The sequence below is a fragment of the Pezoporus wallicus genome, unplaced genomic scaffold, assembly GCF_028554395.1.
Source record: "Pezoporus wallicus isolate ANWC-B61680 ecotype Strahan unplaced genomic scaffold, APGP_CSIRO_Pwel_v1 contig_6814, whole genome shotgun sequence".
Taxonomy (NCBI): domain Eukaryota; kingdom Metazoa; phylum Chordata; class Aves; order Psittaciformes; family Psittacidae; genus Pezoporus; species Pezoporus wallicus.
In genome coordinates this window covers 966,967-990,419 of record NW_026639755.1, presented here as the reverse complement: position 1 = coordinate 990,419, position 23,453 = coordinate 966,967, and the positions used below count along the sequence as shown (strand labels likewise).

Below are 23,453 nucleotides of genomic sequence, written 5' to 3'. Positions count from 1 at the left end.
CTCTGTAGCACTTCCGGGCTCGGTACATGTGGTGGCTCCTCGCCGCGGCCGGGGTTCCTCAGCGCTTTCCCCCGCTTCCCGCCGCAGCTCGGCACCGCCATGGGCCTCACCCGGCAGTACCTGCGGTACGGGCCGGCCGCGCTCTTCGGGCTGGTGGGCAGCGCTAAGGGTAACGCGGCCTTCGTGGCGCTGCGCGGGGAGCGGGGCCGCTATGTGGCCGTGCCGGCCTGCGAGCACGTCTTCGTGTGGGACACGCGGAAAGGAGAGAAGGTGAGAGCGGGGACACACACGCTGGTGAGGGGCAGCCAGTTGCGGCGTGGGGCTGTGTGTGTGTGTGGGGGGGTAATCGTGTGATGTGTGGCGTTTTGGGGCCACCCGAAGCAAAGCGCGTTGTGTTACTGGGCTTAAGGGAAGCGCCGCTTCCACATCTTCCCCATCTCCCTTTTCTGTAGTCTAAGCACATAGAATCACAGAACAGTTACGGCTGGAAAGGACCTTAAGATATCCAGTTCCAGTCCCCTGCCATGGGCAGGGACAACTCACACTAAACCATCTCACCCAAGGCTCTGTCCAACCTGGCCCTGAACACTGCCAGGGATGGAGCATTTACCACTTCTTTGGGCAACCTGTTCCACGGCTTCACCACCCTCACAGTAAAGAACTTCTTCCTTATATCTAACCTGAACTTCCCCTGTTTCAGTTTGAATCCATCTCCCCTTGTCCTATCACTACAGTCCCTGATGAAAAGGCCTTCTCCTGCATCCTTATAGGCCCCCTTCAGACCTTGGAAGCTGCTTTGAGTTTTCCACACAGCTTCTCTTCTCCAGGCTGAACAGCCCCAACTTTTGTTTGTGGTGTGAGCCTGTGAGTGTGCCCTGGTTGAATTTCATTGTTGATTCTTTGAGATTTGCCTGTGGTATCTCAGCTGAAGAAGTGTAGTTACTGTCATAGTGACTGGAAAGCTTTTCCCTGTTTAGCTGGTGACCAGAAAGTTACGGGATGAAATAGGCATGTTGTGGAATTTGTTTTCAGCTTTGGAACTGGGCTTCCCCTGTGAACACTGTATCCCATAGGGGTTTGTGAGCTGTAACTTTAAGGACTTTGCTACATGTTGCATCCTGTCAGATTCTGAAATCATAGTAAGTACTGCTGTCCACTGCAAACTGAATTCAGGATTTGCTTTACAGCCCCTAGAGTGCTGACTGCTGGCATGTTGTTTGGAGATGTTTTTGTCTTTCTCAAGTTCCTGTGTAGCCTATGGACAAGAACTCTGTCCTGTACCTGAGAAAGAAAGACCAAGTAAGAGATGATGGGTCAGGAAGAAGCTTTCAGACTTTATACTTAAGCAATGTTCCTTGCTTTCCGGCACTTAAAATGCAGGGTGAGAAATTTTGGCTTCGGAGTTCCAGGACTTGTTCTGCACCAGTTTTCTGTTTGATTATGAGAAATTATTTCAATTCTAGCTGCTGTCTCCCTTGTAAAATAGAGGTGATGGCACTGTATTTGGTGCAGGAAGTGGAAAAATGAGCTTCTAAAGTGACAGAAGTGCTCAGTTAGAAGCTCAGTAGAAGAGTACAGTATATACTTTGTGCTGTGTAAGTATCTGGCTCTAACATGTCATTTATCTATATTGTATGTCTTTGTCTCCTAAAAATTGCAGGTTGTTATCCTTAAGGGTCTTAAGCAGGAGGTCAGTTGTCTCTGCCCTTCTCCAGATGGGTTGCACCTGGCTGTTGGGTATGAAGATGGATCCATCCGTGTCTTCAGCCTCCTAAGTGGAGAAGTGATTATCACTTTCAATGGACACAAGGCTGCAGTTACAGCCATGCAGTATGACCATCTGGGTGGCCGGCTGGTATCTGGCTCAAAGGTGAGAGTTGCATATCTGGAGGACAGCACTTTCATAGAGATGCTCCATAGAGAAGGCTGACCTGCTGTAAAATGTTTGGTATTTTAAGTGGGTTATGTGGCCTCTGCCTATAGGGCTGGGAGAGCAACTGAGGCTGAAGGGCAGAAGTGAGGTACCAGTAGAGCTGTTAAAGTGAAGAAGCTTGTGAGTCAGGAATAGTAAATGCAGCTTTTAACTGGGGCAGAGGTGCATTTATTGGCCTGAGTGCACCTTTGGGGAAGGAATGTCACTTGCATTAATCATCCCTGACATTCAAATTCAGAGGGAGAAAGTGTGCTCCTAGGTAATGTCTCATAGCAGAGGTAGATGTTTTGCAGAGACACTCTTGTCTGTTCCAGGATACAGATACCATTGTGTGGGATGTCATCAACGAGAGCGGTCTGTACCGGCTGAGAGGGCACAAGGATGCTGTCACTCAAGTCCTTTTCTTGAAGGAGAAGAACCTGCTGGTCACCAGGTGAGCCAGGCTAAGTGTAGTAGTTGATCAGGAAAGCAGCCATGGTTTTACTTGCAATTTAGGCATCTTGGGTGCCACAGTCATTTGTATTTCCCTTTTCAACTCATGTATCTCAGACCCACCAGTATTTTAGAGTATGATTTTGCCATGTCCACAAATTTCTTAAATCTGATGCCTGAATACAGATATGGCACACAGAACTGAAATGTTCATTATGTGCATAGGAATTTTTGCTGTTTATCTTGAAGAATTAAGCAGACTTGCCTTCTGAAGGTGTAATTCACACAGCTATAGGACAGAAAAATTGCCTCCTGCTAAACTGGATTATAGGAATTAATTAAAAGATGAGAGATGTTTTTTTGAGTTGGTTTTCAGTTATTCAACATGAGCTGCTATTGACACTATCCCTTTAAAAATAAATGGCTGACAGAAGATCCTCAAATACCAGTCAATGATTTCTTTGTTTATCAATAGTCATCTAATAGCTAAATAGAAATCAGTTCAGTGTAAAATTAGAACAAGTTTCTTGTGCCTTTTTTTTTGTTGTTTCCAGTGGAAAAAGTAGTATTTTGTTGGTTTGGTAGATGGTGCCCATTTCTTAATGCAATTTCAGGTCCTTGTAGACAAGCTTTAGAAATGCTTCTTAATTCTAAATTGGGATAAAGAAATCTGCTCAATTTATTTTATTGACAGAGTAGAGATCCTGCTTTTCTTGAAATAAAATGTTGCTTCTTTATATTGTGTTTTTTTTTTTTTTCCCAGAGGACTGCAGTCCTTTGTGTACAGTTGTGTTTTTCTTTGGTGATACTTTCATATGTTCACTTTACAAGTATCTTTGGATCCTGTGTAACAAAAGAGATGGATTAACAATAAATATCGCTTGTAATCAGACTTTTTTTCTTGTCCTGAGGGAGCTTACTAGTGGAACAAGTGTTCTATTTTGATTTAGTTGAAACTAATTGAGGAAAATAGGCACTAGCAAAGTTACAACCCCCCAAAACCAGTACTAAATATTGTAAGATGTACTGAGAGAATCTATATAAATGTTCAAATTACTTTTCTCCAGTGCTCTTGTAGTATTGGCATAGCATAATATGGCCAGAAATGTGTTTTAAGGAAGATCTAATCCTACAGGGGTTTTGAAGGACTGAAGCAGCTGTAATTCTCTGTGAGGAGGAGCAGTTCCAAATCACTGTTCAGAATGAAGGAAACGGCTTTTCTTGTAGCCTGGTGAATGCACAAGCATGGCACAGGTTGAGAATGTGGAGGGGAGGTTTTAGAGGCAGCTTTAGCATTGATCAGGACTTTGCACTTACCATTCTCAACCTAAGTAAACAGTATTGTTCTCACCCTAAATAAGTGAGAAAGGAGGCTGTGTGACACTTGGGCTTGCAGCTGAATCCAGGGGAGGAAGCAGTTTTCAGTGATGTGCTAAATACCTTTATGCAGTACCTTTGTATTGCTATACTTTGTTCTTCCATAGCTTGAAAATGCAGCTGCTTTGTGAGATGTTGTGGCATGGTTTAGATTTTGTTTCTATCACTTTTCTAAGCACGTGAGCTCTGGCAGTCTTTCCTCATGTCTTGAGTTTTTCCTTCTTTATACTAGCGGCAAAGACACGTTGGTGAAATGGTGGGATCTGGACACCCAGCACTGCTTCAAAACTCTGGTTGGACACCGTACTGAGGTACAGAGGGTTTGTGGGGAGCTGTTGTGCTGGAGGGATTTAGGATTATATGTCATAGAATCACATAATGGTTTGGGTTTTAAATGACCGTAAGATCATCTAGTTCCACCCCCTCTGCCTTGGGGAGGGAGACCTCACACATGGCTCACTTTGCTCTCTTCCTGCTCTTATGAGTTGTAAACGGGCACTATGATACATTTTGTTTGTCATTAGGCTTTAGGGATGAGCAAATGAGAACCTTCCAAACTTTCCCTATGCTGTGGGTGACTCCAGAACAGATGTACTTGGAGGAGGTCCTGGCTAGATCCAGTCTCCTGTTGGTTGCTGTTTAAATAAATCAATTAAAGATGCTCTGTTGTTACAATAGTTAAAGGAGCCATAAGCCAATTCCTCACATTGTGCCTCTGCACAGGTTTGGGGGATGGCCGTGGTATCTGAAGAGAAGCGTCTGGTCACTGGAAGTGCAGACAGCGAGCTGAGGGTGTGGGATATTGCATATATTGAGGAGGTAAGATACTCCCCCTGTAACCCTTCACAGCCTTGCCCAACCGCTTGTCTTTGGACTGAGACTGGAACATATTAGATCTGGTTGATGTCCTGGGAAACTGAGCCAAAGCAATGTCTTTGCTGTTTGAGGGGTCCAGAAGCTGCTCTAGGGATAGACTTTGCTGTTTTCTGTGCTTTGAACTTTCATGTGGACCTGTGAGCACTTCCAGAACAACATTTCCAGATCTTGTGTCAGATCTTCCTGCCTTCTGGCTTATGGCTAGAGAAGATTAGTCTTGTGGGTGGGTCATAAGGAGGGGAGGACACAGTGTTCGGTGTCTGCAGACATGCTATAGGCCACTCCTTAGTTGCAGTGCACACTAACCACTTGTTCCTCCAGGGAAATGAAATGGGAGACAGAAACCTGGACACTGTATCTCTTGTGATTTAAGGTATTCCTTATGTTCTTTTTGTCCATGAGCAGGTAAAAGACCCTGATGAGCCAGAATCCAAGAAAAGCAAAGGGTCTTCACCTGGAGCACAAGAAAATACTGAAGAGGATGAGACCCTAGAGTTGGATGAGCATCCTGAGGAAGTAAGCTGTTTTGCATGCTGTCTGTGGGATGTTGTATCTTAACCTCATTTGCATGGTGCTGCTTGCGGAGCCAGCAGGAGTTTTAGAGATGGTCACATATTGCTTCTCTGGGGGTTTATACCCCAAGTGTCATATTTAGCCTGCAAGGGAAATTGTTAAGCAAAACGAGAATTACGACATCTTCCTCAGCAGCAGTCAGAGTTGTATCGTAACAAAATACAGCATGAGATTTGACTGCAGAAAGCTATTCCCACTTGTGCTGTTCTGGAGACTTCACTGACTCTCTTTCCAGTAGAACTTTCCAGGGTCCTGCTCAGATTTCAGACTGCATCTAGTTGTGGTTGATACCTGACCTTGTTAAATACTTTCCCAACTTCCTCTCCAGTGGATTTCCCTCCCTTCAATCACCTGTTTAAGAGTCTGTTATCGCCACCTCTGCCTTTTCTGACAGAGGAACTGAGCTCTGCTGCTGTTGTAGCATAAAAAAATCAGCTCTGCCTTTACTGGCAAGCAGTAGTCATTTAATTCTTCCACTGAGCCTGTCATTGATTACTTTCAGCTAAAAAGCAGCAAAAGTTCAGGAGACAAGCTCATGGTTCACACAATGCTTGTTTTGTCCCTAGGTTATCCTTCCTAGCTGTTCTACCAGGACCCTGTAGGTTTATTTCCCCCTTTTCCTCTTGAGCTCACTTGCCAGTAGATTTCTGAGTTTGAGAAGATCACTTTAACTTTCAGACCAGAGTTGTTCTCCTTCTTTCCCTATAGCGCCTTGTAAAGTGCAGCAAAGTTGGATCCATCATGCGGGAAGGGAGAGACCGAGTAGTAACTCTTGCCACAGACCAAACGGGCAAGATTTTGGCCTGCCATGTAAGTAGTGTGGGGTTCTGCTATCAAGCTGTAGATGAGGCTTGTAGAGACTTTGGGTAAATTCTGTATGACCAGAGTTTTGCATGCCTTTGACTTTATTTGCTGTGTCTTTAGGGAACGGGTGTTGTTCTGGAAGTGTTCTCTGTCCTTTCTGAAGAGGAAATCCGGAAGAAATTGGAAAAGAAAATGAAGAAAGCAAAGAAAAAAGCCAAGTAAGCAGTCTTTCGCATGCATTTGGAAGCTGTCTGTTTCCAGAGAATTGTTAGAAAAGCCTTTCAGCAGCACGACACAGTGGTTGAACTCCAAGCTACTTGTTGTTCTCTCTCTGCTAGCTGTTCTGTTCTGGGGTCACTCTTCCTGTGCATCATTAGTGCTTGTCTGAACAACACTACTTCCAGAGACTAAGGAAATGCCTCCCTGCAAAAAAATCTAGTGCATGCAAATGAATGGACTAAAATGGGTTTTTCAGAGCAGCTCACTTCTACCTGATATTTGTATTTACACTGCTTGGTGCATCAAAGAAAGTCCTTGATAGAATGTACAAGAATGAGAGTTTTATCTGAGAAGTCAGAGTGACTCTAATACCTCATCTCCTGTTTTACAGCAGACAGAGATACAAGTGAGAGCTTTCTTAATGTTTAATTTGTGTTAAGTGTCTTTCTGGGTATCATGGCACTTAACAGGGGTCTTAGAGCAGCCCTTCAGAAGAGGTCTGGCTCCAGGGTAGAAACTGAAGCACAGGGCATGTAAATCTGGAGATGGATTTTTGGCAACGGCTGAGGACTTTGGATGAGTGGTAGGACATGAGCAGAAGCTGAACTCCCTCTCAAACAGCTCTCTGTTGTCTGTTTTAGAATCATAGAATGGTTTGGGTTGGAAAGGACCTTAAGATAACCAGTTCCAGCCCTCCTGCCATGGGCAGGGACACCTCACACTAGACCACGTTGCCCAAGGCTCTGTCCAGCCTGGCTTTGAACACTGCCAGGGATGGAGCATTTACCACTTCTTTGGGCAACCTGTTCCACGGCTTCACCACCCTCACAGTAAAGAACTTCCTTATATCTAACCTGAACTTCCGCTGTTCCAGTTTGAACCCATCACCCCTTGTCCTGTTGCTACAGTCCCTGATGAAGAGTCCCTCCCCAGCACCCTTGTAGCCCCCCTTCAGATACTGGAAGGCTGCTCTGAGGTCTCCACGCAGCCTTCTCTTCTCCAGGCTGAACAGCCCTGACTTTCACAGCCTATCTTCATATAGGAGGTACTCTAGCCCCTGATTATCCTTGTGGCCTCTTCTGGACTTGCTCCACAGCTCCATGTCCTTCTTACACTGAGGACACCAGAACTGCACACAGTGCTGCAGGTAGGGTCTCACAAGAGCAGAGTAGAGGGGCAGGATCACCTAATTTGACTCGCTCTCCTTTTGATGCCACCCAGCACATGGGGGCGGTTCTGGGCTCAAGCGCACACTGAAGCTGGCTCTTGTTCAGTTTCTCATCGACCAGCACCCCCAAGTCCTCCTCTGCAGGGCTGCTCTGAATCTCTTTTCTGCCCAATACTGTGCCTGGGATTCCCCTGACCCAGATGTAGGATCTTGCACCTGGCTTGGTTGAACTTCTTGAGGTTGGCATTGGCCACCACTCAAGCTTGTCAGTGTCCCTCTGGATCCCATCCCTTCCCTCCAGCGTGACAGCCGCACAGATTGGTGTCATTGGCAAACTTTCTGAGGGGCATCAATCCCGCTGTCCATGTTGATGGCAAAGATGTTTAACAGAATCAGTCTCAACACTGACCCCTCAGGGACATCTTCCTGGACATTGAGCTATCTTTTGTATTCATTTTTTGGTTTGCATCCATCTTTCTAACGTGCCTTGTTCAAATGCTTTGTGTTCAGAAGAGATAGTCCTTTTTTAGGGCAGTTTATCTCTTCAGTAGTCTGCATGCCAGCATGATCTTCACTGTTCTTAAAATGTAGTTAGCCCTGCTGGGTAAGTGGATTGTTCTTTTCAGCAGGCTAAGTGGTTTTCTTATTATTCACTGTCTCTGTTAAGTTTGTGTTGGCTCTGCTGGGTTATTTGACTCTTCTCCATTACCTGACATTCCTAGACAGAACTCTGAAGAGGAGCCTGAAAAGAGTGTGGAGCTGAGCCTGCAGGAGGAGATTCAACGACTGACTAATATCAGAGCTTCTTCTAAAATCAAGTGAGTGGAAAGCCTGTTGTAGAAGCTGAGCTGTGGCTGTGTAGCTACTTGGGAAGAACTGTGTACAGCTCAGTATAGGGAGAGGTAGAAGTTTAACCCTTGACATGTGTTCTGCTTGAAGCTGGGGGAGAGGCCTACCATAATCTCCAGTCCATTCACACCTCTTCCACAAGTGGTCCCCTTCTTGCACACCTCTGTGAGTTAGTGTGGACTTGCTTGTGGCATGCACTCTGCCTATATTCCTCTTTCTCAGTTCTTGATATTTGATACATCCTACATTTTGTCTTACTGCCCCTGTGTACAGCACTTTTTTTGGTCTAATTTAACAGGTCATTTGACTTGTTTCTCACTCCGAAAGGAGAGCTGAAGATCGTTCTGCTGCTCCAGAGCAACATCATTGAGTCATACAACCTGAACCTGTCAGCACAAGTCCCACAGGCTGTCCGTGTATCCAAGATAACCATTGGAGGGCACCGCAGTGATGTCAGGACGTTGGCTTTCAGCTCTGACAACATTGCTGTTCTCTCTGCAGCTGCAGAGTCTGTAAAGGTTTGGAACAGGTATGCAGACCAATTGTGTCACTCCCCTCTGCCCTACAGGTCAGTCTCCCAGAGCTCGGGGATGCTGTCTTCAGATGGGCAGTGATAAGGGGCTGATGGAGAAATATGAAATAGTGAATGAAGTAAAGGAAATAAACAGAAAGCTATTTGGCTTCTTTCCTTCTTAGGAAAACTGAAAAACTATGGAGCTAAAACTCCATAATTCACTCATAGAGTTTCTATGGGGCTAAAACTCCATAATTAACTCATGGAGTTTCTTGCTGTAAAGCAGCACTGAGGCTAAGTTTAGTAGCAGGTATGGAAAGATAAATACCTAAACACAGAGGTAGTATATAGCAGTCCAGTATAGACTGTATTTTGTTGCTTATTTTCCTTTTTAATAAGAGGTACTAACTCTGAACTAGCTACTACCTGTTCTTTTGGGAACATGTGGGTTTCTTGGCATTGTATCAGAAGGATGTAGTATTAGACTGAGTAAGTTACTGTTTTGTTCTAGAGGGTTGTCCCAGTGTTTCCTTAGTGCTGTGGATTTCAAGCTGTGTTTCCTTTGAGTGTGCTGTCTTGTACTTCTTCTTCCTCTCCTGAATGACAGGAGCTGTCCTTGCTCATGACAGCAGGAAGTCATGATGGTGGATGGTATAATGGCATGTTTTTATGGGAAACGTTCTTAGTGATGTTGGATAGCATTTGCGTCATAGCATGGTGGTGGTGTATCCTCTGGCCCCAGCTGAAAAGACAGCCCTGGGCAGAGGCCATGGTGGAACATGTCTCAGTGGGACAGACTGTGTGTGTGATAAGAGGTTTTGGGCTTTGCCTTTATCTCCAGAGCGACCTTGCAGTGCATCCGGACAATGGACTGTGAGTATGCGCTTTGCTCACTCTTTGTCCCAGGAGATCGGCAAGTCATCGTTGGCACCAAGGTAAGCAGTGTGCTTTTGTACTCCAGAAACAGCTCTCATAACAGATTTCCAGACTTGGGCATTTCCAGACTGGCCAGCTCTGGAAATATGCTATGAAAATGTCATGAAGGCAGCCTTACAGAAAATACATTGCATTTCTTCATCTGCAGCATTCTGGTTTAGGTGTAAAAACCTCTCTGACAGTCAGGTTCTGCTCTATTCCCAAACTCTTTATGCAGCTTTCGTGGCTTCTTGAGCTGGGTAGCTTGGGCAAGTCACTGATGGTGATCAGGAGTTTGGATTTCTGTGTATAACAGCCATCTAAGGAAGCTGGCTGCTAGGGAGATGTGTGACAGGAGTACTCTTCTGCTGGGAGCTCTCATGTGTTGTCAAGGGGCTGATTAGTCCTCTGTGATATATCTTTCTTCCCAGACAGGGAAGCTGCAGCTATATGACCTGGCTTCTGGGAGTCTGACAGAGACACTTAATGCTCACGACGGGGCGGTGTGGTCCATTGCTCTTTCACCAGACCAGGTAACTCAGCCACCATTCTAAGTATCATCTGTTGCATGTCCTGTCCTGTGTATGCACTGCTGATGAGAGCATGGGATCCCTTCATCCTGGGAGGTGGAGGGTGCAGCTAGTAGTCTCTAAGAACTTTAAACTGTGGATACAGGCATGGTTTGCTGAAATACCTCTCTAGCTGTGTGGCACATGGCAGTAGGTCTTTGGGCTGAGTGGAGCCTCATCTTCATCACCTAATCTGGCTTCTGCATGATGGAGGACACTTGGATTTCCCTGGTGGAGTCTGTGTGTGCAGCAGTACAGACCTTGTGGATGTGTTCTAGCTGTGGAGAGCTTCAGCCCCTTTAACCTGCTGCAGTGGCTGATGAACCAGTTTAATTTGCTGCTTGTCTGCTGGATTAACGATTTTGTTAAACACAGTGAGGTTTTTCCTTTGTGTGGCATTCATCTTGAATGACCAAGTCACTCTTCCCATCTAGCTGATGGTCATTAGGGTGAAATTCTCCTGTTCCTGCAGGATGCATTTTCCAGGCTCTTAGTTCTTGTACTTTTTCAGTTAACTGTAGTAATTTTTTTGCTGGTGGCCCCAGGATCTGGGTGCATTGTGTAATAGGGATTACACCAGTGCCAGATGCCCTTTGGGATCCATCCAAGGGCTTAACTAACATTTTTGATCTTAAGGAAAAGGATAATCCCTAACAAGTTAATTTTCCATAAGCTCTTTTCTCCATATTCGGTTCCCTTTCTTTGGTTGATGGAAACCGTAATTACCCGTTTGTTCTGTTGACTGTGCTCACAATTACCAGGCCTGCCTGTTCACTCTGAATGATAGTATTACATTAGTTTCTTCTCACTGTATTTCCAAAGTTGCTGAGAATGGAAATTGAGAGTTCAGAGAGTCCTCTTCATCAGGGACTGCAGGGATAGGACAAGGGGTGATGGGTTCCAACTTTAACAGGGGAAGTTCAGGTTAGATATAAGGAGGGTGGTGAGGCGCTGGTACAGGTTGCCCAGAGAAGTGGTAAATGCTCCATCCCTGGCAGTGTTCAAGGCCAGGTTGTACAAAGCCTTGGGCGACATGGTCTTTTGTGATGTGTCCCTGCCCATGGCAGGGGGGTTGGAACTGGATGATCTTAAGGTCCTTTCTGACCCAAACCATTCTATGATTCTCCATTGTACTGCTCTGTAAAAATCTTGCATTTGGGGAATCTGAACCATTTATAAATGTCTGACATGAGTAGCTGCATTTTAACAGCCTTGTGAGTTTTTGGAGCAGTTTTTCATCGCTGTTTTGTAGTGTGATTATGGAACATGTTGGTTTTTTCCTGACCACAACAGATGATAAATGTTTCCTGAACCCATATTTACTGAGCATTGCTGTTTAATAGTTCTCATACTAGCCTCCTTAGCTCACTCTACTTGGCGTAACCGCCGTAGCTGTAGAAATCTATTTGTGTCTTGTACTCCTTGTATCAATTTTGCTCCATTACCACAGTTCAGGTTCATACTGATTTCTCTCAGTTTCCACTTTCTTCTTTTTGTTGTATATGCCCATCTTTTCTCATGTTGCACTTGAAGCTGGAGTGGTTTTTAGTGGAATCAAAACCATAGCAAGTAATAACCTTCCTGAAATTTGTTTATCCTACACATTAAAACATAGGGGATAGATTTTCCCATGTTATTAATGTAAAAGGGATGATGTTGAACTGTCCTTCCTTTAGAAGGCTGTGCTTGTGGGGTAGTGGACTGAGTGTTCTGGTAAGAGTGAGAGGGTCAGCTTGCCCACAAAACACAAGCACATCATTACCTGCAGCTGAGGTTAATGTTTTCAGACCCAACGTTTCAGTCCATGTCTCAACATTTGGAGTCTTTGCCTTTGAGGTCCCTGTCAGAGCTTTTGAAACATTTGTTGTTGCTCAGCCAATGGGTAGTGCATGATCTAACCATAGCAAGTGCTCCTGGTGGTGTTCACTTCATCATTAATAGGGTAGGAATGTGGGACATTTCAGAAACCACCTTGTGTGTTGACAGTTCCTTGCTGTAGAGTTTCTCTGGATTACAGCAAAACTAGTTTCAAATATGGTGTTTTTTTTTCGCTTTCCCCTGCAGCGTGGCTTTGTGACAGGTGGTGCTGATAAATGTGTCAAGTTCTGGGAGTTCGAGCTTGTGAAGGATGAGAGCAGCATTCAGAAAAGGTGAGAAAATAAACCTTTTGAGACTATGTTCAGCTTCAGTATTCGTTGTTGCTGATGGATGCTTTGGCCTTTAGTGTGCACTGTAACAAGTGCCCATGACTTGTATGTGGAACACGTGGAGAAGAGTGTGAACTCAGTGCTGTTTTGTGAAGGTCTGAGCTTTGTTCAGCCACCTCAAGGACACTTGCCGCATTCTGATCCCTTGCTTTTTGTGGGAGTGTAGCTTCTAATCACACGATGGTCCTCCAGCTCGGAAAGGAGTAAATTTAGCAGTGAAGTTTATCAGCCTGCAGTGCTGTGCTTATTTCTAGGCCTGTCTTGTTGTAACGAGGGATGAGATGCTGTGTGTTAGAATTAAGTTGCTTTCCCAGGGTGCAGTCTGGGAGTCATATTTTTATCTCTTCAAAACTTGTTTGGGATCACAATTGTTGTTTTTATCTTCATGTTGCCAGGCTTTCTGTGAAACATGTGCGTGTTTTGCAGCTGGATGAAGATGTCCTCTGTGTGAGGTACAGCCCCAACCAGAAGCTGCTGGCTGTCTCCTTACTGGATTGCACTGTGAAAGTTTTCTATGTTGACACACTCAAGGTACATGACCCAATGGGCTGTGAGGCTGTGCAGAGAGTGATGCAACTGTAGCCTGATTGGGAATACGTATTGTGGGACACTCGTAGGGAGACCATACATCCCACTTCAGCTGCCTGTTTGCTAGCAAACCTGTCAGAACATGGCTGCCCAACACTGGGGAGAAGATAGTTTTTCATCTGGGAAGTACTGTGAACCCCCATGTGCAAGGTTCACTCTAAACCCTGAGGGCATGGTGGTTCCCCAGAGCTGCAAGGCACTGTAAAGATGGATGTGTCACACATGGCATTAAATAGGGCATAGCAGAGGCAAAGCCTGGGAGAGAAGAATCTTCCTTGTGATCAGTGTGTTGTGGTTTTGTGAGTTGTGTGTTAGCACATGAATGTTAGGGAGTGACACGAGACAGACCAGCACTGACGGACAGGCAAAGAAGAGGAGAGAGGAACTCCATAGGGAGTGGTGGCATCAGTGTTAGCTTAGTTTGCTTGAGTATTTCCACCCTCAGTTCTGCCATCATGGCTCTGCAGCTAACAATGAAAGTGGGGCAGTGCTAGAAAGACAGCACTCCTGAGGCACAACAGAGCTGGCCTGGAGCTTGAGATTTGCACACATCTCTACCCAGCATGTCTAACTGAGACACCTTTCTTCTGCTTCAGTTTTTCCTCTCTCTGTATGGACACAAGCTGCCAGTGCTGTGTATGGACATCTCCTATGTAAGTATCATTAGGGCTGTGTGTTAGGTGGGACTGCAATGATACTAATGACTGCAGGAACCTCTGCTGGCAGCCAGGTCTCTAGGATAGTGCTTTCTTGTCACCTCCTTGCTCTGACTTAGCAGTTTCTTAATGGGACGCAGCAAGCCCCTCCTTATCCTGCAGTTCTGTGCTCACCAGGAGGGTCACTGAGTAGTGGTCATGATGGAACTGACCAGGGCATTCTGTGAGCAAGTGGAAATCAAAATGCTGTGGTGGTTCCCTACACTCAAGAGGTACAGCTTGCTCTCTGCTGAAGTTACTGACTCTGTGAGAGGAGCTCAAATTCTTTGATAGTGTGAGCAGAGAGCAGGTGCTGAGGTGGAGCAGCCTCCTCATGCCTATTCATTCTTGGGATATATCTTGTTCTAGGGTGTCCTTGGGAGGAGGCTTATTGGAAGCCAAAAATGTCAAGATATAGCTAAGGTCTTAAATGCCTGCAGAGGTTCAGAAGAGAGGAAGGGTGCTGTCAGTGGGCTGTGCTGGTAGCACAGGCATGGGCCACTCTGGCGAGAGGTGATGGAGGGGTTGGGGGGGAGCATGTTTCAGGAGCCAGGTATCTGTATACTCAGCAGTTCTTAGTCATTGGTTCAGCAGCAATTCTTCATGGGGCTGCCAGCCAGTTCCCCCACACCTTCCTCTCTGTTGCTCTGTAGGATGGGACTCTAATAGCAACTGGCTCCGCTGACAGGAATGTGAAGATTTGGGGCTTGGATTTTGGGGACTGTCACCGTTCTCTCTTTGCCCATGATGACAGGTCAGTCATATTTTACAGCATCTCTGGGTTGCGGGTTATATCACAAGGGATTGTGATCCAGCAATTACCCTTTTGTCCAGCATAATGTGGGTGTAGGTCTGCAGTGTTCCCCAAGTGGATGAATTTGAGCCTTTTTCCCTTTCAGTGTGATGTATCTGCAGTTTGTGGCGAAATCCCATCTCTTCTTCACAGCTGGGAAGGACAGTAAGATTAAGCAGTGGGATGCAGATAAATTTGAGCACATCCAGACACTGGAGGTAGGAAGTTTTAGAGACTGTTGGAAGCAAGCATTATTCCTTTATGAGCAGCACTTCCCTCAGGAGTGGGAGCTGGGTGGTGTTCTTGTCTAACCTCTTCTGTCTGCCACATAGGGACATCACAAGGAGGTTTGGTGTTTGGCACTCAGTCCTAATGGAGACTACGTGGTGTCGGCATCCCATGACAAGTCCCTGCGCCTCTGGGAAAGGACAAGGGAGCCACTTGTTTTGGAAGAGGAGAGGGAGATGGTGAGAGTTGCATCCTTCCTGCCAAAGACAACTGTTTTCTCTTTGGTTTTCACTGTGGAGGAGTCTGGCTCCTCACTTGGCAGGTTGCTCACTGCTAACCGCAGCCTGGTGTTGAGGTGCTCAGGGTTGACTGGTACCTTTTGCACCATAGTTCTGTTGACCTGAGCTGTCTAGAGAGAGCACTGCAGATGCTGCAGTTGCTTGCTTGTTTGCTGCATTGCAGATGCCTGGCTGACTTGCTGTCTGCTTTGCTTTTCTCTTGATTCTCAGACTTTACTCTAGAGCTATGTTTTTCAACAGGTCAGTTGGCTACACTGTTTGACCTTCTCTTATTCTGTTGTGCTCCTTTCGATGTGTGTGCTTTGTAGGCAGCTCAGCAGGTGGCTGTTGTGGAGTGATGGAGAGCACTGCTCCTGTTAAATGCAGTTTGTTTTGTGTTCCTCTTTTCCAACAATAACAGGTCTATTCTATCTTAGAGGCAGGCTCCAAAGCTCGGAAAGGATGGAATAAGCCCATTCTACTCCATTTTAAGCATATATTCATGTAGCATATATATGTGAATCATAGACTTGCAGAAAGACTTAAGTAGGGTGGAAACACTGTTGTCAGAGTCCAGTCCTACCCCTTGTTCACTGCAAGATCACCTTGAAGCTGTATCAGATTGCTCAGAGACTTGTCTTGATATGAAACCTGAGGTGACCCATCAGCAGCATCTTGATGCCCAGTGGTTGGTGTACTAGGAATGGTGATGGTAAAAGGAGAGCAGAGACAGCTTTTTCCAGATGCCAGGAAAGTGTTGTTTGGGTCAAGTTTGAGTAACAAGATGGGCACAAATACACCAGTAGTGAATTACACACCGATGGGGCCCTATTGACGTGAGAGGTGCCAGACAGGAGATTCTTTCCTCTTGCAGGCTAGGATAACCCTAGGACTTTTCTAGGCTTCTCTGTGTTGTGTGCCAGGTGGAAAGTCTGGTGCTGAATTGCTGTTGTCTCCATCTCAGCTTGGTGTCCTGTCTATGGGCTATTCCTGTATCCAGAGCAGAGACCTTCATTTCTTTCAGTCCGGGAGGTTACAGAGTTCTCTGTGGGGTTGGGACCAGGGACAAGTGGGTATTTTGCACTGTTGTTGTTGATCCCTGCTGATTTATCCTGGTTCTGTAACAAGCTGCATGAAGGTGCAGGTTCTGTTGCTCAACTAGTCTGGAAGGGATCTGTGCCCAAATCTGTTAATACATTGTGTTCTCTTCCACTGTAGGAACGAGAAGCTGAATATGAAGAGAGTGTGGCGAAGGAAGAGCAGCCTGTGGTGAGTTGCAGTGAGCGTGTGTCAGTCTGACTGTACAGATGCTGGAATAACTACTTCTGTAAGAGGCATAGAAGAGGTGTCGGAGAGGACTGGTAATCTCACTGCTTTGAGGAGGTGCAGGGGGGGAAAGGTGCTGATGAAGCTGTAGCTGCCCCAAGATACAGTTGACTGATACTTCACACACATAACTTCAGGAGAGTGTGTGGAGCTGGCCAAACACACAGTAGCTGTGGACACTGAAACTTCTCTATGCTGTAGGCTTTGCTATCTCCAATGTCCGGGTCCACACCAGCTCTGTACCATGGCTGCCTTCTGACTGCTTCCAACTCGATGTAACACAGGATTGGTGGGGGAACTTAATCCCTCTTGCTTAGGTGCTTGGGTTGTGCTGCTGGTTGTATTATTCAGCCTCTGTTGGCAGAACAAGAGCTGTGTTTACCTACCTCCCAGAGCATACTAACACACAGCACCTCTGTTCATCAGAAGGAGCTATGCACTTGGCAAGTACAGTATTTTCCCAGATAAACCACCCGTTTAGGGAATGGGGCTGTTTTTCTTAATATGGATTGTGGTAGGATGCAGACTCTGCATTTTGTAGGTGGCTGGGGAGACTCAAGGAGAGACGGGGCTCGCAGGAAAGAAGACCATTGAAACCATCAAAGCGGTAAGATCATGCGGGTCTACCAGCACTGCTTTGTGCCTCAGCAGTCTCTCGAGGGTTGGAGCATTAGTTTGAAAGAGTAACCTGTGCTGTCACATGAGGGCAGTTTACCATGCATACAAGAACAGTCTGTCCTGCTTCATGGCCCGCAGGGAAGGGTCTGACTCTGGAGAGTCAAGCACCAGGAATTCTCTCCAAACCTCTCCAGGGAACAGGTGAGGTTCCTGTAGCTGCAGCTTTGCTTGTCATGTGTGGGACAGATGGGGCTGCTCTTGACCATTGGGGCCCCAAAAAAAGAACACAAGGCAGCTGAGATGTTCTCTAGGATCCAGGCTGCTCCCCAAAGGGCTGCTCAGTCTTGTGGGCATCTGTGGAAGGTAGAAATGTATTGCAGTGCCTGAGGCAGAAGGTGTACCAGGAAGGTGCGGGGATGGGTAATTTCATGGCACAGATTTCAACAGTCTGGTGCTCTTATAAGTACAGAGAAGATGTTAACCTGAGTAATCGAAATGGCCTGACCCTGACTTTCTTCAGAGGCATGCTGCTTGCTTGGGTAGGGGGTGGGAGCTCAGTGTCAAGGCAACAATTGAAGCTGCAGCAGAGCACCCAGGGCAGTGGGGGAAATCACAGAATGGTTTGGGTCAGAAAGGACCTTAAAATCATTCAGTTCCACCCCCCTGCCATGGGCAGGGATGCCTCACTCTAGACCCTGTCACTCAAGGCTCTGTCCAACCTGGCCTTGAACACTGCCAGGGATGGGGCATTTACCACTTCTCTGGGGAGCCTGTTCCAGGGCCTCACCACCCTCACAGTAAAGAACTTCTTCCTTATATCTAACCTGAACTTCCCTTGTTCAAGTTTAAACTCATCACCCCTTGTCCTGTTGCAACAGTCCCTGATGATGAGTCCCTTTCCAGGACCCTTGTAGACCCCCTTCAGATACTGGAAGCTGCTCTGAGGTCTTCATGCAGCCTTCTCTTCTCCAGGCTGAACAGCCCCAGCTTTCTCAGCCTGTCTCCATATGGGAGGTGCTCCAGCCCCTGCTCATCCTTGTGGCCTCCTCTGGACTTGTTCCCACAGTTCCATGCCCTTCTTACGCTGAGGACACCAGAACTGCACACAGTGCTGCAAGTGGGGTCTCGTGAGAGCAGAGGGACAGGATCACCTCCTTTGACCCGCTGATCACGCTCCTTTTTGATGCAGCTCATGTTCTGACATCTTCAGGACATGATTGACATGCTCTGAGTAGTGGTGCAGTTTGGAGTAGAGGTTGCCTTTCTCCAGGAGATGTCCTATGATTCTCCACATCAGTCTCTGCTTCCACCTCCATTTGTCCAGTAGGACTTGATACTTGCTTTGGCTTCTCTGGTGTCACTGTGCTGTTCCTGTGCTGTACAGGCTGAGCGGATCATGGAAGCTATTGAGCTGTATAGAGAAGAGATGGCAAAACTGAAGGAGCACAAGGCCATATGCAAAGCTGCAGGAAAAGAGGTAAAAGACTGAGGATTGTGCCAATCCCAAGGGTATTGGGTGTATCCTTCCAACTCAGCACGCAGATAAAATCAAACAGCTGGAAATAGCAGAGATTTGCTGAAATCTGTTGAAGAACAAAATGACACTGCTCTGGGCATGGCTGGTGGGGTTTTCTTTCCAACGATCTTTGTTTCAGGTCACAGTAGGATGTAAGATGGGTATTTTTGTTCTTGGGAGAGCATGCTGCTGTAAATTCATCTCCTGTTCAGCCTGTTCTTTGCCTTCAGCTCAACGTTCCCTGCAAAATTAGGGGCTGTGGTATCAGTGGGGAAAAGTGACAATGAAGAAGTGGAAGAAGATTCATGCATGTTTGCGTTATCTATGCACGTCTGAGAGTGAGATTATCTGTAAATGAGGCCTCATCAATGTTCTGGGGAGGGTGGAGGTGAAATTGCAGGAAGACTCTCGATAAAAGCTCTGCAGATTAAAGTTTTCTCTGTGAATATGCATTTGTACACATACACCTATCTTATTCTGACCCATTCTGTGTCTCCAGGTTCCCTTTCCTGTCAATCCCATCCTGCGTGCCTATGGAAATATTACAGTAAGTGGAATGCCCACTGGCTGTGGCCCATTCTCAACTGGGGTGGGGCTGGTTCATTTTCAGGCTGAGCCAAAACACTGGGTTGCTGTGGACTAACTATTTGGTTCAATTTGAAGTGAAAATTCAGCACTTCTGCTTGTGCAAAGTGAACACAATTTGGGGGTTTTGTGGTGGTGGTTTTTGGTATTTTTTTAATCTCCTGGAGGTGTTACAAATGTTTCACCTCATCAGGGTTAAACATAACCCTGATGGTAGCCGTGACCTTATCATGGACCTTACCATGAGCCAGCAGTTGACAGTATTCTCCAAGATGTGGGAAAGCTAGTTCAAACCCTTCCTGTGCCTCTGCCAGTAGGGTGCAGTTGCCATTATATAGCATACTCCAGAGGAGCTGTGTCATGTTACCCAAAATACCTGAGCATTCCTGGGAAGTACCCATATCACTGTGCCTCCCACCCTGTGAATAACACTTAACACTTAGCTTAAACACTTAGCCAGAGCCATTCCCTCCCTTCCTCTGGGAATACAGGCATATTTAAATGCAAGTGGAATAGATTGAAGATGGGTGAGTGAAATCCTATGGCTCAGTAGCTAGCAAAATTCCTTGGAAGCAGGTAATGTTTAGTTGAATCTTACTGTACAAAGAAAGGGATTTGAACCTGTTTCCAAAGCCTTGGAAGAATGTGCTGGTCTACTGGGTAAAAACATTAGCCACAAGTTATGAAATGTCCTGTTGGTGAATTGACCATGATGAGCATTCAGTATGTCAGACCATGAACAGAAAGACTTCATGTGCTGACCGTCACTTACCCTTTTTCTTGGGAGAGATGCTGCTTGTGGAGCACTTGTCCCAGCATTCCTACTGTGTTGCCTTGACTCAAGAAGTTGGAGCTGGAAGCACGTGAGGGTTTCCTGACCCTAAATCACTGCCTGTGCAGCTGTAACAACAGCAGGGCAGCTCTGAGCAAGGCAGGGCTATATGGTAGCTGCCCAGGCTTATTTCTGTGGCACTGGTACAGCAGTTACTGATTCTGTTTTGGTTTTCCTGGTTATTCCAGTGTGTACTCCTGGACTGCATTTTGAATTACCCTTAAGAAGATCCTTGTTTTTTTCATCCTCACCTTCTCTGAGGAGTATGTCAATGCCAGATGGAACAGCCTTTTGTCTTCTAACTACCTGTAACCACCTTATAAGAGCCCTTCTGCCCCCTCCCCTGTGAATATAAGTATATTTAATTACAAGTTGAATAGACTGAATGGAAGTGAATGAAATCCTATGAATTAGTAGTCATGTACTTTACTATGGCAATTCTCAGCTCTGCTCTGCATCTGCCAAACGCTTTCAGCAGATAAGCAGGAATTCAGTCTTTGGGAGATGAGTTTAAGGTTTTATCTCTGTAATTTGTCTGTTTCACCAGGCTTTTCATTCCAGGTTGTACAGGATCCACTGAACTGCATATGAGATGATTTAGCTGCTTGAATATAAACTTCAATTTTCACAATATTCTTTACCAGACCGGGTTATGTTATGGGGAGGGACAACTTCTTAGACTGATTGAAGCTGAAGGAGTTTCCTCTTTGCTATAGTCAGCCTGATATGGTCATCTCAAGATGTGATTGCATGTTTGTAACTGGGTGACACAGACCTTAAGGCACATGTTTGTCCTGGAATGTTTCTTGGTATGCAGAGGTGGTTCTTTCCTCTGTTACAGCCTTCTGCATACGTGCTAGAAGTTTTCAAGAAGGTCAAGTCGAGGTGAGTCCTGAAAGCCTTATCATTGAACAGCTTTGTGACCAAGTATTGCATTTCTGGGCCTGGGACTGGCTGGGGTCCTGGAATGGTCTTTCATGCTGGGTTTGGGCAGTGCTAGAGAGTCTTGAGTTCTGTTCCTGGCATGTTCCTCATGCAGGACATTGGGAAATGGAAATTGGTACTTCCATGGGGAGTGCTGGATGGAGCTTGTGTATGAGAGTTGGCTGCTTGGAAGCGCACATTTATGTGAAGAGCAGCTTGGGGATGCTGAGGAGGGAAGGTTGTGTGCCTGCTTCCTGTGCCAGAAGGTACCTGCTGACCTGGGCTGTAGTCTGTGAAGGTGCACTGTGCTTTGTGGGTGGTCAAAGAGCAGCAGTCTTGCTTAGCACAGCTTATGTTCCAGAACCTACCTATACAGAAGTGCTTCCTGTTCATCTGTAGCAGTGCAGTGGCTGAGATTCTATTAGCTAACTAAGGCTTCTATTCTAATGCTTCTGTTCCTTTGCTTTCTCCTCAGTGAGCTGGAAGAGTCTCTCCTGGTGTTGCCCTTCTCCTATGTCCCTGACCTGCTCAGACTGTTCAATGAATATATTCAGCTGGGCTCAGATATTGAACTCCTGTGCCGAGCTCTCCTCTTCCTGCTCAAGTGAGTCTTTCATCTGCCCAGACAGATCTGTTAGTGTCAGTTTGGTTGCTGTTGCTGTCCAGAACCTGAGACAACCCTAACAGGGCTCTGATCGGTAGTGGGCTTTCTCTTATATCTCTTGATCTGGAGCTCATGAGAAGCATTGTTGGGAATAAGGATGTGGTCTCTGCAGGAGGTAAGGAATCACTGCAGCTGCAGCAAACAGTGTGTGGGAATGGACTGACTGGATGTAGAATGTTGACGTGCCCAGATGGGGTTGCTGGTCCTGGTCCCTGAAGTTCATTGTATAAAGATCCTGCATCAAGGCACTGTTGACTGGTACAGGGTCATTGCAGAGCCCGTGTCCTCAGTGCCTGACAGAGACCTTCCCCTTGAAACACTTAAAAAGAAGCTTCAGAAAATAGCTTTTCCAGGTCAATCTGCCTATGCCTGGCTGGCCTAATTTAAGAAAAATCCTATGTCCATAACGCAGAGAGGCTCAGGTGAGGGCTTTCTGATGCTTCCAACAGTAATGCTGCAATACATCACTGCCTGCTTTGTTCCCAGGATACATTTTGGACAGATCACAGGCAACCACATGCTGGTGACTGTAATAGAAAACCTGAAGAAAACCACCATCTCCAGAGTCAGTGAGGCCCGGGTGAGTGTTGCACCCACCCCCTGGGATCTGGAGTAAGAGGATGGTCCAGTGTCTGGGAATGTGTGTTGTCTGTGGTGTCCAGTGGGAAAGTTGGTTGGGGGTCTGAGCCCATTTTGCCTTCCTCCGCTGCAAACAGGTTGCCTTTTCCTCACCTTCTGATGTGTGAGACTGCCCAGTGATGAGCCTGCACTTGTGCTCCCTCATTTACTCTTGAATTTGAGTATTTGGGCTCTGGCTCACTAGTTTCTTAATATGTTGGAGGTAAATAAACTATTTCTCTTGGGCTTTTCTGTGGGCTTCTAATATCACAAATGATGCAACTAGTGCCTGTCAGCATCTTGTCTTTCAGCAAATACAGTGGATTATAGGTGCTCTTGAGAGAACTCTGGGGAGCAAGGTGCAGGACTGACTGTTTTCCTACTCGGCTAAAGTTTACATGTAAAGAATGCTGGTTTATTTAAACCTGTGGGCTATTTTGCTTTCATCATTTCTTAGTAAAGGGTGGCCAGTGCAGGACCCTCTGCCCCCAAACAAGCTTGTTATGTACCCAACAGTGCGGTGCTGGTCTGTTTGCAGGATGTGCTGGGATTCAACATGGCGGGACTTCAGTACCTGAAGAGAGAGATTGAGGCCAGGGATGAGGTGACATTTTTTGCTGATGCTACTGACCGTTTTGAGGAGAAGAGGAGGAAGAGGAAGAAGAAGGAGAAGATGATTCTTGCAGTGCTTTAGCGTCTGCTGCCCAAGACCCAGAGCAGCTGGATGGGGTCCTGTAGCCTCAGTGCTGGCCCTGGAAGTTTTCTTGTGGCTGAATAGCTGTGATGATGTCTGCTGGCTGGGACAAAGCCTGTCTGCTCCCCATGTGGTATAGCCCAGCGTATAACCCCAGCTCAGAACGGTTGTCTCTGAGATGAGCTCTCTGTAGGCTGCTGCAAATGCATGCATGTGAACTGTTTCTGAGGTGGCTGTGTGAAATGGAGGCGATTTCTCCTGCAGAAGAGTTCACCTATTCTGACTGTGTTCTCCACGGAGTGAATCCTGCACATGGAGTGCTGGGGAGACCATGCCCTGGCTGGGGAAGGCAGCTCGCAGGATTTCATGCTGCTTTGACACCTGCTGGTGGTTTGTGGCAGTGCTCAGAGCCTCTGAGCAAAGCTACGTGACCTCTGCCCAAGTGTGAGAGCTTGATCTGCAGCCACTCACTTCTTGATGGGATGGGAAAATATGGCTGCCCTCTATTAAAGGCATATTTATATATGCTTTATGAAACACCTTTTGTTCGTGGAGTTTTGTCCTGATATTTTTCTGTAAAGCCTCAACTGCCTTGCCTTATGTGTCAGTTCTGAAAGGGTTTGGGTTTTTTTATTCTGGCAGAATAAAATCTGTGGGA

At 46.4% G+C, this 23,453-nt stretch overlaps 1 protein-coding gene across 1 annotated transcript; it reads left to right on the top strand.

Moving 5' to 3' along the window:
• The first annotated feature begins 45 nt into the window (after window positions 1-45).
• Window positions 46-23,065, top strand: WDR3 (WD repeat domain 3). The gene is made up of 26 exons (XM_057415888.1): window positions 46-270; window positions 1,661-1,870; window positions 2,248-2,366; window positions 3,975-4,053; window positions 4,466-4,561; window positions 5,024-5,134; window positions 5,900-6,001; window positions 6,116-6,213; window positions 8,105-8,200; window positions 8,530-8,760; window positions 9,587-9,680; window positions 10,092-10,193; window positions 12,294-12,379; window positions 12,832-12,967; window positions 13,621-13,677; window positions 14,373-14,473; window positions 14,619-14,730; window positions 14,845-14,979; window positions 16,237-16,287; window positions 16,886-16,951; window positions 18,347-18,439; window positions 18,978-19,025; window positions 20,737-20,780; window positions 21,295-21,423; window positions 21,970-22,063; window positions 22,640-23,065. The coding sequence occupies exons 1-26, from the start codon at window positions 100-102 to the stop codon at window positions 22,793-22,795; spliced, it is 2,817 nt and encodes a 938-aa protein (XP_057271871.1). The 5' UTR covers window positions 46-99; the 3' UTR covers window positions 22,796-23,065.
• The last annotated feature ends 388 nt before the right edge of the window (window positions 23,066-23,453 follow it).

What these genes read in the sequence shown, in the direction of transcription:
- WDR3 (XM_057415888.1), top strand. Translation starts at nt 100, where the DNA reads ATGGGCCTCACCCGGCAGTACCTGCGGTACGGGCCGGCCGCGCTCTTC. An exon ending in GAGAGCAGCATTCAGAAAAG is followed by an intron (nt 12,380 to 12,831) that starts GTGAGAAAATAA and finishes TCATGTTGCCAG; the next exon opens with GCTTTCTGTGAAACATGTGC. An exon ending in TCTATGTTGACACACTCAAG is followed by an intron (nt 12,968 to 13,620) that starts GTACATGACCCA and finishes CTTCTGCTTCAG; the next exon opens with TTTTTCCTCTCTCTGTATGG.